Source organism: Psittacula echo (genome assembly GCF_963264785.1).
Source record: "Psittacula echo genome assembly, chromosome: 4".
Taxonomy (NCBI): domain Eukaryota; kingdom Metazoa; phylum Chordata; class Aves; order Psittaciformes; family Psittacidae; genus Psittacula; species Psittacula echo.
Genome location: NC_137738.1, coordinates 56,044,833 through 56,061,939, shown reverse-complemented (window position 1 = coordinate 56,061,939; position 17,107 = coordinate 56,044,833). Strand labels below are relative to the sequence as shown.

Below are 17,107 nucleotides of genomic sequence, written 5' to 3'. Positions count from 1 at the left end.
TGATTATCTTTCATTCATGAGCATGATAGTCCTATTACTCATCCCGTAAGATGAGATCAAGTGAGGTATTAAAGCCTTGCTCCCAAACCAAGGTAAAGGTAATTATTGTTCTCACGGGGGAGGTATTACATCTTGAAAGAGCTTCACTAAGTGGGCAGTGACATGTTGATATCTAAGCCTTGCATAGAGCTTGATTTGAGGAATAAGGAGCATCTCTGTTAGTGTGTGCTGTGATTTTTTTGTGTTGTTTACTTCATTCTTACTGTGAGGTTGATGAGACACTGGAACAGGTTGCCCAGAGAGGTGGTAGATGCCCCATCCCTGGCAGTGTTCAAGGCCAGGCTGGATGGGGCTTTGAGCAGCCTGGTCTAATGGAAGGTGTCCCTGCCCATTGCAGGGGAGTTGGAACTGGATGAGCTTTAAGGTCCCTTCCAGTGCAAACCATTCATTCATTCATTCATTCAGAACCATCAGTAATGAGTTGTGTTCACCTAAAGTAGTCTGTCTGTACTTGGCAGTAAGAGATAGTTTAGTATTGCATTATCGTATCTTTGAACAGTTTTTATTGATGCTATCTTGACATTTCTAATCAAAGGCTAAACAAGGATAAATAAATATATTGTTTTCTGAAGTGAAAAATTAAGCTTACATGTTGATTGAAATTCTGGCTCCTTACACATCAGCCTGAAGACATCTTCACATAGTTCAGTCCTGCAGTTACTCAGCCTGAAAGCACAGAATACCTGTGTATTATGCAATCAAATCCGTATAATGAATTTCTTCAAAGTATTCCAACACCCATTTTAAGACCTGATTGGCAATGTCTGATGTATGCGGATTATAATTTGCATTCTCAGTAACGAACTGCACAATTAGCAGATTTTGCTTATATCTGATTAAACAAGTTTTATGGCTTAGGCAGACATGCCATCTGTAATGGTTTTTGAGGTCTGCAGGTCACTGTAGACTTTCCCACTGGAACACCTACAGAATCTCTTCAGGTAAACCCATCCAAGACAACATGTGAAAATAGTGCTATATGCATACAAGCGCGATATCACTTATGTTTTAAAAGACACAGGGAAACTCTGATCTCATATATGAATTTCAGTCGTTTCAACAGTTTTGCTATAACTCTGGGTTTTACTATGCATTTATGTAAAGAAAAGAAGATGTGTAAGTAAGCACTGCTAAGTTTATTCAGGCTGTTAAGTGTCCTTTTATATAGCTGCTTCTGAGACCAGATCTCCCCTTCAAAACCCTCCCATCTACAGGCAAGTCAACATCTTCCCTTTGGCCAAGAATATACTGACCTTTGCCATCAAAATTCTTTCATTGGATGGTGGAGAGTTGAAAAGCTTGAAAACATCTGAGCAATTAAAAACTAATCTTTGCATGTTTTCTGTATTTGACCTGGCTTTAAAAAGGAAACCTAAAAAGCTAAGTATGAAAGCTGGCAGTGTGAATGTTACTCTTGTTTTGAATTAGCCAAGCAGCCTTTGCTCTTTACTTAACAGGTTTGCAATTATAAGACAATAAGGTCCAAAGGGAAATATGTTTTAAATACCTTGCCAATCTCTTCACTTCTATAGAAAACAACAGAGTGAATGTCAGTACACTTACAAACATCTACTGAGGGGTGTATCTGAAGCTTGGTCGGAGGCAAGCCACTAGGTTATGCGTGTAAATATAATATTAGTGTAAACAAGTTTTCAGATGACAAAATATTGTTTTCCTTTCAGATTTCTCATGTTTCACATGTTGTCTTTACATTTAACTCTGATTCATTTATCATTATAACCTTCTACTGGGATTCATGCAGTACAGCACAAGTAACTCAATTTGTGGTTGGTGTATTATGTTCCATGAAGTAAGGGAAAGCTGTTATATACAAATGAATGGATTGGTTAATTTATGTTAGCCATAACATTGATTTCTTCACTTTTGTAGGTCAGTGACTACAGATTAGACCACTTGCATGAAAGTTTTATTAAAATTCAGGGCATTCATCAAATTTTGTAGGCTGAGTATTACGAATATAATTCTGTCCTAGCAAAGAATGTAGCATTGCTCTGTATGCAGATCTACTGAAGCCTCCCTACTCAACTGGGACACAAATGTGACACTACAGTTCTCATCTTTGATAGGTCTCAGCTTTGATGGACCTGTGAAGGCAGCCATTGCATTTAGATTTCTCCAACATTGCAGTCAAAATATGGTCATTAACTAATCTTTATGGAGCTCTGAAACTGGAGACTTAAAGTGGCTGAACACTGTATCTCTGTGTTATTACTCTGCAGACTGTTTTCCTCAGTGTTCACTGGAGAAATGAAACTGTAGCAAGCCTTTTCTTTCAAACTGTATCCAGACAGATGTGAAAATATTAATCAGCAGTCAGCAAAGGTAGTCTAACGTCAGTTTTGGTGAAACTGAGTCACCTTTGCCTGACAATCCTTTAAATATTAGCACAGCTTGGCACATGTTGTCTCTAAGAGAAATAAATAGATGATCAAGTTCTATTTCAAAGGCATAGCTTTGCACTGAATGAAAATACAGGGGTGCTTGTCCCACTAAAGTAATCTAGAATGAAAATTTAATATGAAGCATGATCTCATGCTGTAGACAAGGTGCAACCTTTACTGAAATGCTTTTCTTCTCAAGTTAATTGCATTATCTGAGCATATTAAAAATAACTGAGCTCTGAATAAGAGCTTCTGATTTTTTAATTAGTTAAAGGGATATGTGAAAACAAGATTAACCATGTTGGCCCTGTAGTTCTCAAGAACAAAACTTGCACTACTTATGAAGGTGTAATATGAATGTTGTAAGAGTTTGACAGGAACTGCTTTTAGTCAGCTTCTTTTCATGTTTTTATCAGATTTCTGTACATCTTTTGACCCTTTTTTCTTGATTCTTTTTTTCCCTCCCCCTTTCCGCAACTAATGGCTTAGTATTTTTTCCCTTAATTTTGTGAGATGATCATCAGTCTTGACTGAAGAGAGATTAAAGGAAGAGATAAGTGCCTACTTACTTCTCCATTCACTTGCAGTCAGTAGGAGGTTGATGTGTTCCTCTGGGGTGGATGTCAGATCTGCTGAGTGACTAGTAATAATTTGGAGAGTTAGTGCAGTTAACTTGTTCTTGCATAATTTACAGCTGGTAACTAGCATGAAATAGACAAATTGCTGAAAATGCTCTCTCCTCCCCGCACCCAGTTGCTAAGGGTTGCTATAGCTAAGGGTGTTATTGAACGCTTGCTGATGTGTGATGGCTACAGAGAATGTGTGTGTGTGCACACGTGCGTGTGTGCAGGAGAACCGAGTGCTTTCGGATGCCTCTTACCTGTCATTATGACTTGAGGGGATTCATCAAACCAGTCTGCCCTTATTATGTATTGTTATAAATGTCTTGCTTGAATAAAGGGTGTGTCCAGATTTCTTTTTCACCCCTCAAAGGAAACTTGTTATTACAGTATTGTTTCTGGTATTTCAGGAAATCCAGGGAAATGCCCAGACATGTTCTCACTGAAGATCAAGTTGAGTGGTTTCCTAAGTCAGAACTCTTCTAACAGTTGGGTTTCGCCTGAGTGGTGGCAGTATCCTGAGGTTTCAGTTTTGGAAAGATTTATGCAACAAAAGATGTCTGCATTTGTTTTATCAAATGCACTCTTTTTTCCCTCTTAGCTGCATGAAGCGAATTGTCTATTTTTCTGTGGTTTTTGTTAAACAGCTGCAGTTCTTTACTCATGATTCCTAAATGTGCTGCTTTGAATTTGGCTAAAACCACAGCCGTGTTAGAAGTGGAGGATCTCACCCGAGGTCAAGCAGACAGACCTACAGCCTGTGCAGATAGCCTAGACTCTCCCTTTTTAAATCGTAATTACTTCTCCAGCCTGTCTTTTCCTGGATGCCTTTTTCTTTCCTTTTTCACAGTCTTTGGTAACCCTTTGGAAACACTTATTGAATGTTATATTTGTTTTTCCTAAAATGAGAAATGCTTACCCCTCAGCCTGGGGTCAGACTGTGTTGCACAGTTATACACTGAATAACCAGGCTGCCTCACCCTGACTACTTTGTCAACTCATATCTACTGAGTATTAAACATCACCTTATGTCTGCAAAAAGGACGTAGAGCAGCACTTTTCGTCTCCTGGCACATCCTTGCAGGTAGATGCTGGTTATCCCTTGTGCATGCTGGGTTGGTTCATAGATGACCTCTCGTCTCTGGGGAGAAAAAGAGTTACTACTTATGAAAATGAAACATTTATGTGAATGTAGGATGGAGATGAATTTCAAGAATGCAGATGTATTCATACAATGGATCATTGCAGATTTTGTGAGCTCTTTGTGAAAGTCTTGCACTTTGAAGTGGAGTAAGCATAATCCAAGTTCATCATGTCCCCTGACCTTCCCCAGCTACTGAGGTACTTCCAAATTGCTTTAGTTGAACAAAAAACCCCCTGCTAAATATAAGGATCAAAATTTAAAACATTTACCCCAAACAAAGGCATCAGGAAAGGGTAATCCTGGAGAGGCCAGTCTGTGGGATCATTGCTACACATTGCTCACCAGCCATGGCTTACCCTGAAAGTAAAGGCAGAAAAATTGGAGAAGATTCACTGTTGAACAAAAGACGTAATAAGTTGATATCTAAACTGAGTTTCTCAAAGATCTCTGCAAATGTCAAACTGCAGATTTCAAGTGGTGTTGAGGAATCTGAAAGCAGAATGGGCATAATGAACCAGACATGCAATAGCTAAAGCGGAAAATAATTGCTTTTAAAAGGAAGCAAAAGCCTTACAGAAGAGGTAGAAAGAATTAAGAACTACAGAAACAAACAGCATGTAGGCATGCCAGCTGGTGTGAGAGAAGAGAGTCTTCTAGGCACAGCACTTCTTAAGGGAAGTAGAAAAAATAGAGGAACGTAGTTCAACAAAGCAATCTCAGGAAATATGCCAGAGCCTGGTTGACAGTAGAAGTAAACTAGACCTCATAAAACCAGACAATACTGTAAAGATCATCAGATTTGCAAACCAGCACTATTATGAAAAAGACGAAAGCAGTAGACTATTGCTAACATTTAAAAAATAAACAACACGTAAAATAGTCTTTTAAGTCTCCAGAGGAGCCAGCCAAAGGATATCTATGAGGCAATTTACTGTGTATCTTGCAGGATGTTAATACTGCTTGGAGACAGCAATTCCAAAATAAAGTATTTAATTTAAGCCACCTAAACCATACCGACAGATCAGAAGTTCTGGATGAAAGGCATTCAACGTTACTTTAATTATAGAGAATATTAAATTAGATACATTCGAAATCCTTAGGTCCCTAATAGCTCTCCTGCAGAATGAAATAAATAAATAGGAAATAAGGAATCTGGAGCGAACAGACAGTTGGGTCAACTAGTTATCAAGACATGGAAAGAAGAAAAGACCCTGGCATCTAGATGTAGTAATACTGAAATATGGAAAACACTCAGTTTCATGACATGCAATATATCTGTTTATTAAATCAAACTCTTGTCTTTGTTCTTAGTAAACAAACCAAATAATCCTGCCTACTTACCCCAGCAGAGCTCCAGCCGAGTCACTTCAACAGGAAACAGGGAGAGAGATCAGCATTCACGACTTGTTTTTCAAGCTGAATATGCAAAACAACCCACCTCCAACTAACATTAGAAGATGAAAAACTGATAACGTGATCTGGCAGTTCTCAAAACGGAGCTTAAAAAACTTTTGGCTTAGTCCCAGGCTTAGGAATTAAATGTTTATCCAGAGTCAAGTCCAAATGTTGCAGTAAAAGTTAACAGGGCCCTATAAACAAGTTTCACATTTTCATACTAGATATAAACCAAGGCTTTCTCCATCATCCCTCCATTCCACTGTGGTTGTACAGGATTCGTATAGACAGCCTAAGGAAATCAATAAATCCTAGGTGGAATGGACAAAGAAGATGAGGGGCACATATAAGTAAAAGTAGGCAATAAAGTAGTGTTTTTGTCACCTCAAGTGCAAGCAGAAAATACAGACTAGTAAATACAGGTTTTAGGTGAATTTTAGTGTGTACTGATGATGATTGGTTTTAATCTTCTAATGCATATAAAATCTTACAATATAGGTATTCAAGGTAGTAGCTAAGTCAATGGAGAGCAAATCTACTTTGCACATAGGAAGTGCATCTAATTGAAGCAACCACAGGCTGAAATGCAGAGAGCCTGGGAGACTATCCTTTATCTGGTTTTATAACATTAAAGGAGGTGGAAGACTGCTGTATGGAAGTATATTAATCCTAGGCCCCTTAGTTTTGAGCTACTGATGGAAATCTCTCAGTACACTGGAACTGTTCTTGGCAGATGATAACTGTAGCCTGGTAACCCTTCTTAGATTTATTACTTAACAGTAGAAACATGTCTTTAGGCATTGCTTGCTGATTGTTTCTGAGTTTTGGCTTTCATTTGAATTATACGATTTTATGTGTCTTATTTTATTTTTTTATATTTTACTGGGTTTGCTTGTATGTGTGATTTGTTTGTATAATTATCTGGAATGTAAGTAGACTTGCTACTGGAGGAGACACATAGTCCTAATCCAGCCAGTGTGTGATTGAGTGAATCAGCCGTCTAAATTATACCTGCAGAGTAGACAGGTCACTGCCAATCGCTGTGAGGGAGAAAGCCAAAGAGTACTTGTGAGAAAATACCTAGAGACAATCCTTGAAAGAAGAAAAGGACTAAGGCTTTCTCAGATGTTTTATTCTGAAGAAATGCAATGCCTTCTTGTCTTCTTCCCCTTTCTCTCTCTTGATAAAAAAAAATATCTAAGTTAGCACTTTTCTTCTCCCACTGCAATCTGATACAAAAGACCACCTCGAATAAATCACTCGTGCAGTTGTCTGGTATGACACAGTGTCAGATGCTGTCTTTTTGATAAGTTCATTTCCTAAGCAATTTGTTTAACCCTTTTTATAGACTTTGTTTTCTCTGACTAAGTCGTGAGTCATTTTTAACACATGAGTACTCCAGGGAAATGTCACACTCATTGCTTGTTTCTCTGCCTGCTTTGGTTTGCTGTATGATTTTTATAAGCCAAAAGACAGAGTTCCTTCTTTGGTTTGTTCAGTTCTGCTGACAACTGGCTGTCATTGGCTCCAATTGGGCTGATCTTACAGTTGATATAAGGCAAATTAAATATTTGGGAAAGATCCCCTCAAGAGAATCAAGCAAAATGAAGATGCTCTTAGGAGCCTGTTAGGAAGGGCTGATCAAATTTGTGTCGTGCTGTGACTGTCATTTCTTGTACCTCAGAAGTCAGTTCCAAGTTGTATCCACCACCAATAAAATGAGGTTGTCTAGGAAAAATCAAAGTGATCGCTTTTCATCCCAAGGACTTGCTTTAGGACACAAAAGCTGTCATTCATCTCAACAGAACAGATGGGCTGAGGGCTTCTACAGGGACTTGTTTGTTTTTTCTCTTGGGGGAAAAAAAAAACAACTGTTTGCCATTTCACAAAAGCTTCTTCTTAGCAGTTTATATTGTAAGCACCCTTGTAAATTCAAAAGAAGGGTACCTCAACTGCTTTGGATTTTCTGTGTCATCTGTGCCTTGAGTGCAGCCAGGGATAAGTGTTTGCACCCAGGTGTCGTGATAGAAGGCAAGAGAAAAGACTGTGGCAATCTGAAAAGAAAGCTCCCCGCAGGAACTGACTTCTGAAGAAGCAAATACAATTATTAAAGAGTCCCAGGCATGCCTACTGTCGCAAGAAAGGAGTGTCCCAAAGACTGTTCCAAGATACCGCAGTCAATACCTATAAAACCCTTATCTAATTCAGTGTGAGCACAAGGCTCTTGTCTCCCTGTCCTACTCCCTTCATCTTCTTCCTCTCCCTCTCTTTTTTGTTTAGAACTCTAGACTTGAACTGTAGACTTCAGTAGTCTGATGATGTTTATAAAAGAAAAATAAATCAAGAAATTTTCTGAGTAAAGCGATACTGCCTTGTGGTACAGTTCAGCTTGTGGCACACAGGTTCTTGAGGGTCAGGTACCCTGCTTGTGATCTTAGTTTTTCCTGAATGGCTGCTGTGCTACATCAGCATGAGCTGTATGTGTCTGGAGAGTTTATCTAGGGGACCCTGTATAGATCCCTTGGATTGTTTTTGAAAATTCTGCTCTTTTCTCTAATGATTTACTGCTGCTTGTAAGCACACTGTACTTCAAAGGCCAAAGGGCATTAATCATTCTCTTAAGGCTTACGTGATGAGAGACGTGGATGCTGGAATTGCTACCATAGAGAAACAACTGGATTCTGACCACTCCTTGTCAAGGTAACTTTGGAGCTCATACTCCTAGAAGGGCCAAAGCCAAAACCCTTTTGTCAACAGCTGGATTGGTACTGAAGGAGAATGCGTGTGTTATGAAACTCTTTGCTAATCATGAGAATATTCCAGCCTAATGATGTCATCTAAACTTTTGAATTCTTTTATGTTCTGTCTGTAGGGCCGTATTGTGGTAATGTGATGCCTGTCCCCAAAGAAATTATTCTGGACAGCAATGAAGCGACTATTCACTTTGAGAGTGGATCCCATGTGTCAGGACGAGGCTTTCTGTTGTCCTATGCCAGTAGTGATCATCCAGGTAAAGTGAAATCCAGCAGTAGTAAAGGATTAGTGGCATGGTCCCCTGTATTTAATTATCTTCTCTACACAGACAGACATCAGCCCAAATGTTTCATCCTTAATATTTCCAGATTAGCGTGTACCATGATATTTCTGATAGCATGTGTGCAAGAAGCAGTTGTAACATTAACCAGATACAATAGCTGCTGAAATCTTATCTACACAATTTGCAATACAGGCTCAGTGAAAGAGAAAATTAGTACCTTTTCCTTGAGGCTCCACTGTATTCTAAGTGCCAGCATCTACCACACAGTGACGGGATGAAGGGATAGGAGAGATTAAGATTTGATTCCTACATTTAATACTCTGGGGGTATGTGCAACTTTGTTGAAGGCGTAAAGCATAAGAAGAGTAGAAGAGGGAGATGGAAAGACTGATGGGAAACCGTAGCTATTGCTTTCTATTTAATAAAATTGTTTTAAGCATTATACAGAGATACCTTTAAATGTAATTTCATGTTTAGCCAAATATTTGTCTGTATTTCTACGTCCTGCAATGGGGATTGACATTTATAAACTTTTCACAGATCTAATCACATGTTTGGAACGAGCTAACCACTACACACAGACTGAATACAGGTAAAGAGTGTTTGCTGCTTTTTGTGTTCTGGCTTGCTTTGCTCTATCTGTCATCTGGTCCAGTTGTCAGAAAATGTCATATAAGGCAAGTACAGTCTTGGATTTCTGGAGGAGTGGTTTATTTTGAGTTCTGATGCTCAAGGCCTGGTTGTGAGAAGCATTAGAGCAGGATGGAAGTCTGCGGCCCAGAAAAATGAGGGAATGGAGTTACAGAGCTCTCAGCAATTCTCATTAGAGCATACATATACATGGTATATGTAAAAAGAGTTTCCACTTTGAAATTCAAAGTAGCCTTAAATTCCAGTGCTTCTCCTGAGAGCAGATCATGTCCTAGCTGATACCAGATTATCTGAGGACAAGCTATGATTTCTTGGTTCCTTGAACTTTGTGATAGGATTTGAAATGGTAATAAATTGTGCTCTTCTGGCTGCTGCCTGGATGTGCATGTAGGCTTCTTATCTGGGCTGTGCTGAAAACTCGTGTGGTAGCATTTCTAGAACAAGAGAATTAAACAGAAATGCCCTTGCAAAACTGCTTTTCTGGTTCTTTGTGTGCAGTTCACTCATCCACGCAAGGGCGCATTTATTTAAACCTCCTAGACTCAGATCACTAGCCAGAACTTGCTGCTGAAATATTTATTGGTTTGAGAGCATTTCTTCTGTACGAGCTCATTTTTGTGTATCATCACTGCAGTTCATATTTTAAACAAGCCTTTCTTCTCTCACTACAGCAGATACTGTCCTGCTGGCTGCAGAGACATAGCAGGTGACATTTCTGGGAATATCGAAGAAGGATACAGAGATGTAAGTGCACAGGATAATGAGGGAAAATTTGTAAAGACAGAACAGAGAAGCATAACACAACTGGGTTTCAACATTTGTTGCTTGACTTTTGTCAGCAGTTCCTCCCAGCTGTGTTAAATACACCTTCTATTATCAGTATATGAGTATGTTATCAGTATATATGGGGACACTTTTCAAACAAACCAATCAATTGTGTGAGAGCAAAGTCCATTGATTGTCAAACACACCTACTGACTTGTGGTTTCTGGCTTTCTGGAAAAGCCCCGCATAAGGTTTGTGCCTCTTGAGGTAGTGCTTATGGATGTGCTAAATATTCCTATGACTTCAACTTTTACTTGTTCGCAGTCTATGTGCATTTCCCTAGTAGGAAAATAAAATACACTGCCTAATCACCTCCCACTGATAACTACTGACCTCTGGGGTTGTTCTAACTGCTAGTTCTTTAAAGCAAAGAAGTTGCCTGAGTGGTTGCATTTACCCACAGTTTGTATCAAACAGTGCTTTGCCTTTTCTGTGCCCCTCACCCTGGACTCTCCTCCTGTCATGGCTGTGAAATCTGTTTGTCTCTCACAATGCAGCAAGTTTAATCATACTACTGAAGTAAAATCCCACCCTATCACAGATGTACCAGTTGCTGAGTTTCCAAAAAGTCAGTGTTCACGTTTAACCTGTTCATCCAGTTGTTCAAGCACTCCGCTCCAGCCTGGAAAGTGGCAGAGCCGAAGAAACAAAAGAAATGCCACTTTACATTCTCATTATCTGGAGTTATGCCTGCCCTTTCTTGGGGTGATTAGAAAGAAAAGCAGCACATGGCATGACCTCATACAGATCTTATCTGCACTGAGGAATTTTTGAATGAAATTTTCCCTCCATTGCTGAGAGGGATTCAGCTTTTCTGATGGGAAGAACCTGCAGGGTTCCCCTGGAGACCTGCTGCCTTTGTGTTCCCGCTCTCCCAGCCCTCCCCGGGGGGGACAGCTTGCTGTGTAGCTTGTCCAGTAGCATAGCCCAAACTGGGTCTGTGTGAATGAGACCAATCTCTGCCAGCAGCCCCTGAGAGCGTCTCCTTTGCACCTTTCCACTGGTCTTTCTCTCTTCTGCCCAAGCCCAGGGATCCGTTATTGGCACCTTATTCCACGCAAGTTGTCTTGCCTGTATTTTTCAGCATTACCCACATGAGATGCTGGCAAATGGGCTATACTTAAAACCAAGCAGCAGTTACTCAGCACATAGCCAAATCTCCTAATGTATGTCATGACTCAAATCCTACGGTGCAATAATAGATTGGTCTGCCTTCAGGCAAGTCCATCAAGTAATTACCATTTTCTCTTTGCAAAGAAGAGTTGCCTTGCCTTTGACTTTGTTTTCCTAAGGAGTGACACAATACTTACTGGATTAAAATCTCACAGCACCTTCTCGGAAGTAGATTATTTGCTTTTTATTTAGGGTGAAGAGGGGGGAAAAGGTGACTTTTGGAAACATTTTCCCAAAGATTACTGTTGTTCCTCCCTCTCCGCCTCTTACACCTCTTGAGCCTTTGCCAGATTTTATGAGCTCTAACACCTGTGTTCTAGTGGCTTGGAAGTGAAAGGATTAGCTGGTTGTCAGACTGATCCTCTGAGCTTTGGTTTCTGCTGGCTTCTGCCTTTCAGACCTCGCTGCTGTGCAAGTCGGCGATACATGCAGGCGTTATCGCAGATGAGCTGGGCGGGCAGATCAGCGTCACCCAGCAGAAGGGCATCAGCCACTATGAAGGTGTCTTCGCCAACGGCATCCCCTCACATGAGTGAGTACCAGCAAACTGGGGGGCTGGCTCCAGGAGCAACCCCAGGGGCACAGATCTCTGCTCAGACGAGCAAAAGCAGATGGGGATGCCTTTTTTAGGAGGAGGAGCTGTTAGGTGTAGGTGTGTAGGGGCTTTTGGGCTTTGTTCCTATGGATTTATTAAAATAGTGTTGGCATTAGATATCATAGGAAATATCATATAGGAAAATGTTCCAAGTTTTCAGTGGCTCTGTACCATGTAGTGTGGTATTTTCTTCTTTCTTCCTTCTGTTCCTTCCAAAACATATTTGCAAATTACTTTGTTAGCAGATACATGAAAGTACGATGTTCTGCAACAAACACCTTTAATCGATGTGCTAATAAATCATGATAAATTCATGCTAAAGTTTAAAAAAAGCTAGGAAGAGTGAATAAATGAAAAGTGCAGTTGAGCCATAGGGGATTTAACAAACAAGTTCTTAAACATTGTGCTTTTGTCATGTTTAGGGTTTTACTGTCTTAGAATATTTATAGCAAGGGTGTTACAGTTACCACTTATCTTCTGACTTTTAATTGTACTGTTGTTGAAGTAGAAATAAATCCTCTAATCTCTATCCAGCACAGTAAGCCCTTCCAGCAACTGCCTCTGTCACTCCTGTTGGTTTATATTTTTTAGTTTCAAATGTTATCTGGATTTTACATGAGGTGCTCTTTTTTTTTGTAGGAAGGAAAATCTCAGTCCCATAGCCTGTAACAGCCAAGGGAATGTGTCTTTTTTATACCTTTTCCTGCTTTGCCCATGATTTCTCCACACGCTCCTGACAATTTTACAATCATGAATGCATTCATGAAAAAAACCAACCAACCATTCATCTGGTTTGTTGCTGTGTTTAAACTTCAGCACACATAGAAATGCTTTATATGTAACAGCACTGCAGTATAAAAGCTGGGTAGGATGTAGACCACTAGCTGAAGGCCTGTGAAACCAAAATATTTCCTTTTTTTCTTGAAAGTTGATTGCCAAAGATGATTAATATAAACTTGTCTCAGGCAGAGCAGGACTGAGAGCTCAGCTCAGGCACCAAGTCCCTCCGTAAAACAAATAATACACATTCTTTCCACGACACACGCCGGTGTAGTGAAACCCTAAATTAAATGTTTTGTGCCTTATCTAAAGATGTTACAGAACTGTTTACATAGAATCATATGTTCATGATCTTTGAGAACCCCAGAAGGAGTAACTCGGACAGTAGTGTATAAAATGTTATAATGAAAGGCAGCCAAGATTCCCATTTGTATTTTTTTCACAGTACAAGAGCTAGTGGGCAATGAATTAAGTGTATAAGGCAGCAAATGTACACGTGCTGTACAATTATGCAGACACTGTTCGTATAATTAACCCATCACCTTACTGCCAAGTGTCCTTTTAATGTTGTTATTCACAAGATATCCTATACATTTCACTTGGATAATAGAAGTACCCACAGAGATACAAACTTTTCTCTGTTACATCAAGTGGAAAATCTCCCATTTCCTTGAAGCAGAGCTGAAACATGTGCTTCCAGGCTGAAGCCAGCCTCCAGGGCTTGGCTTTAGCCCATTTAATGTGAGGCTCCTGAGACAGCACCCTAAGGAGGAGGGCAGCCCACTCAGCTCTCCTGCGTACCAGGCACTCCTCCAGCGTGATGCACGCCTCAAGGGGACTCAGTTGCCCCAAGGACACTTCCTACAGATTACACAGGGAGCCGCAGGTAAACAGGTCCACACTAGGTTGGATGCCTGCAAACTAGATGGCATGGATTTTGAGACAAATGGGAGTATGAGCACAGTGCTTCCGGGATGTTTTCGCTGGTCTTGTGAGCTGGGGCAACCCTGGGAGCTGATGAACTGCTGGGATGAGCTCATTATCCCAGGAGAGGGAAATTGGAGGCTGCAGGGGAATCCTTTAATTTTAAACCATGAAAAAATGTTCCTAGAGACAGTGGGCCTATTTACTACGAAAATGAACCAATGCATTTCATGCTTTAAGACGGCTTTTTATAAGAGGTATTTCCGAAGCTGCAAGGCTTCCCTGTCCTTGGGATACCTACACCCTGCAAGAAATTCCTGCTGAGCAGCCAGCGCCAGCGAGGGAAAATTGGTGCTTGAACAGCAGCGCTTTAAGAGCTTTTTAGATGCCCTTAAATAAAAGCTCACTCAAGTTTTAAAAATCTCATTTATAGTGGGTTTCAGTATTAAAGATTTAAATTATTTAGTGCCTTGAGCTGAAACTGACCTCATCAACAGCTGCTGCTGGAGTGCATCGAGCTGTTAAGTATCTGTGTTGTAACGTGACGGTGGGGTTACAGCTCGCTCCCTCACCAACCCACAAGAGCTGACCTTGACCTCCCTGACTCCATTTTTCAGTGCCCTTGTTCCGCTCCAGCATCTGTGAGGCTTTCAGCTCTTATGATCCATGCGTGGACCTGCACCCACAAATACCATAATGAAGATCAAGTGGATGGATTTATTGGGCAGTTTTGATACTCCAGTACAAATATACGGGGGGTTAACTTTGTGATGTGACCTGGCCTGCAACTGTAGTGTGTGCGTGTGAAATCATTTCTTTGAAAATGCGAGAGACCACATGCTCATGAACTGTGAAAGATGAGAATCGGGGTTGACCTGCACTGCTTATAAAAAGCTTCCTTGAGACCACTTGGAACAAAATTATACTGACAGAAATTTACTATGGGAAGCAGCATTGTTTTCGTGCAGAGCTACTGGCACAGGGCTCCAGTGCAGTCCTACAACTGGTACTGTGGGTGAGGCAGGATCCTGAAGGTTGTCAGGAAAGTGAGGAACATGGGGTGAAAACATCCCTTAAAGGACAGAGTGAAATTTGTGTGACAAATGTCACCTGTCACATTAGAAAATTGATGAATTACCACTTACTGAATTAGTTTGTCCTCTTCACTGACTTGCAGAATTATAGCAGATATATTTCAGCTTGGTTTCTTGGCTTTATAGACCTTAGGAACACTAACCTCCTCTGCAGCCCTCTATTTGAAAGGGATCTGGGTAACTTTTTTATTACAAAGCTTTATCTCATAAATAAGTATTTGAGGAGGACTGTGATTTCTGTTTTGGGTAGGTTTTACTGATTACCATATGTATTTATTTTCTTTTTGCTTGAAATGGATAGCTTTGCATTCACTAAGAAAGCAAAATTTGTTTTGGCTGTAATGTCAAACTGGTTTGGAGTGAGCAGAGCACATCTGATTGCCTCTGAGGATTGCCTGGGGAGGTAGATGTGGGAGGGAGGGCTTGAGTTTCTCCTTCTAGCTACTCTACCGCCTACATGCCCAAATAAATCAGCTCCCTCCCAGTGCTCTCCATCATCTCTGAAGGGCTTCGTTTGCCTGTAGTCATTATTTTTCCCTCAGTGACAAAAAGAGGCAGTGTTTTTATTGACCTTGACATGGGACCACTTTCCTATTCCCCATTTGCAGTGCTCTCAAAACATACAGCCATGCCCACAACTGTTAGCCTGCAGACAGTACCCTGGGGGAAATTTTCCTGGCCAACAACAAAGAGCAGCTTGAAAAGGAGCTGTCTTGATGCTTAAGTGCAGAAGTTGTTTTGCTGCTTAGTCATGTTGGCCATGGCTTTTTGAAAGGGGCAAGCGATGCGTGCAGATAATCAAAGTGACATTGAAGGGGTCAAATGTTCCTGAAATTCAAACAAATTTCATGTTTAAACCTGGGCTTTTATTTTTATTAGGCAGACAGTCAGTCATCACTTCTAGAATGAAACCTCAGGGGCATCTCATTGGAAATCAGAAAGCTGCTCCTTGGGAGGCCAAGGAAATCTCAGCTTTCCCTTACTGTTGTGATTTTGTCTTTTCCTGCATTGTGCAAGGTCGTATGGAGTGACCCAAGAAATGGCTTTTCTCCTGAAACAAAGCAGTCCATGTCAGGAGGAGGAAGAAAAGAGGAGCCATAGATGCGGTTCTGTTAATGGAGCAAAATGAACTATTCCTGGTGGGAGCTGTTGGTCATGATTCTAACAGAACTGGTTCCCACAGGGGTTAAAACAAGGAGTAGTTTTCGTTCAGTCTGGCTATAATACACCTAGCCCAACTAGGAATGAGTTGGCATGGTTTAGTCACCATCACGTGTAACTCTTTCACAGTGCTTGATGCTGGGTTTTCTTCAAAATAGATGTAGACTTAGACTAATAGAAAGTCATTGGCTTCAGTGAAGTTGCTCCAATTTAATGCAAGTGAGAAGAGACCTGGGCACAGTAGCTCCAGGCCCTATTAGGTTCCCCAATCTTGGCTTTTTTGAGCGCTCTTATGCTGCTGGTCCGAGGAGCAGAAGGGGAGAGCTTTCCCACAGCAGTACAGGGCCTGTGCAGAAAAGAAAAGCAAAAGCGTACAGCAAGAATAACAGGTTGATGGAATGGGGAGTCACTTTAAAACATAACAAATGCTCCAAACAATGCAAAACTGATCTGAATTCAGTCACGGTGGGAGGTGCACTAAAGTGTTCTTACTGGGTTGGTAAGCAGCCAACAAAGTAAGTCATTAGCTGGCCAGAAATATTTTGCTAGATAAACAGTGATCCTGAAACTGTACCTCGGCATTCCTGTGACTGCCTCCTGAAAGGCTGAACTACCTTTTTCCTTTCTTACAGTGGGTCGCTGTCAGATAAGCGGTTTATGTTTACTTCAAATGGTAAGAATAATGGCTTTATTTTTAGTTATTCAAATTTTACCTTCTTATTTAAGTATTTTCTATAGAAGATTTGAAAAGTAATCAGGAGAATGCCAGGCTGTGTCTAGGAGGGATATTTTAGGACAGCAATCTTTTAAAACTGGCAAGTGAATAAAAAAATTGAAGGGATATGAAGTGAGCTAGGAAGAAACCAACATAGAATAGGAATAGGTCATATGTACATAGACGAGAAACAGAAATAGTATTCTGCTGTTACATTTCTGGTGCCAGCATATGAAAAATGGCAATCAGATAATCCCATTTTTATGTACTTCAGGCAGCAGAAAATGAAAGCAGTTTTTCTTCAGACATTTATAAACTCCATCTTCGTTATACAAGAAGAGAACGAAAACATAGGAGGAATGAAAATATATTTACATTGCACTGATACAGAACGAGTTTTTGTTTATGACTTTCCAAGATGCAAAAGCTTCTTTAATCTGTCAAGCTGTTCATTTGCATAAAACATAGCGAAGAAGGGGAAAAAGTTCACGCTCGTTCATTTGAATTATACTTCAGTCATCTGAGATAAAA

At 40.5% G+C, this 17,107-nt stretch overlaps 1 protein-coding gene across 1 annotated transcript in view; it reads left to right on the top strand.

Annotated features, from left to right (window-relative positions):
- DCBLD1 (discoidin, CUB and LCCL domain containing 1) overlaps window positions 1-17,107 on the top strand; it is a gene marked incomplete at both ends in the record, with an annotated part of 45,532 nt that overhangs the window by 17,247 nt on the left and 11,178 nt on the right. Inside the window, 5 exons of the mRNA XM_080615246.1 lie at window positions 8,494-8,631; window positions 9,199-9,250; window positions 9,981-10,053; window positions 11,706-11,839; window positions 16,494-16,534. Coding sequence (XP_080471372.1) covers window positions 8,494-8,631; window positions 9,199-9,250; window positions 9,981-10,053; window positions 11,706-11,839; window positions 16,494-16,534 — 438 coding nt within the window. The remainder of the gene's footprint in view (window positions 1-8,493; window positions 8,632-9,198; window positions 9,251-9,980; window positions 10,054-11,705; window positions 11,840-16,493; window positions 16,535-17,107) is intronic.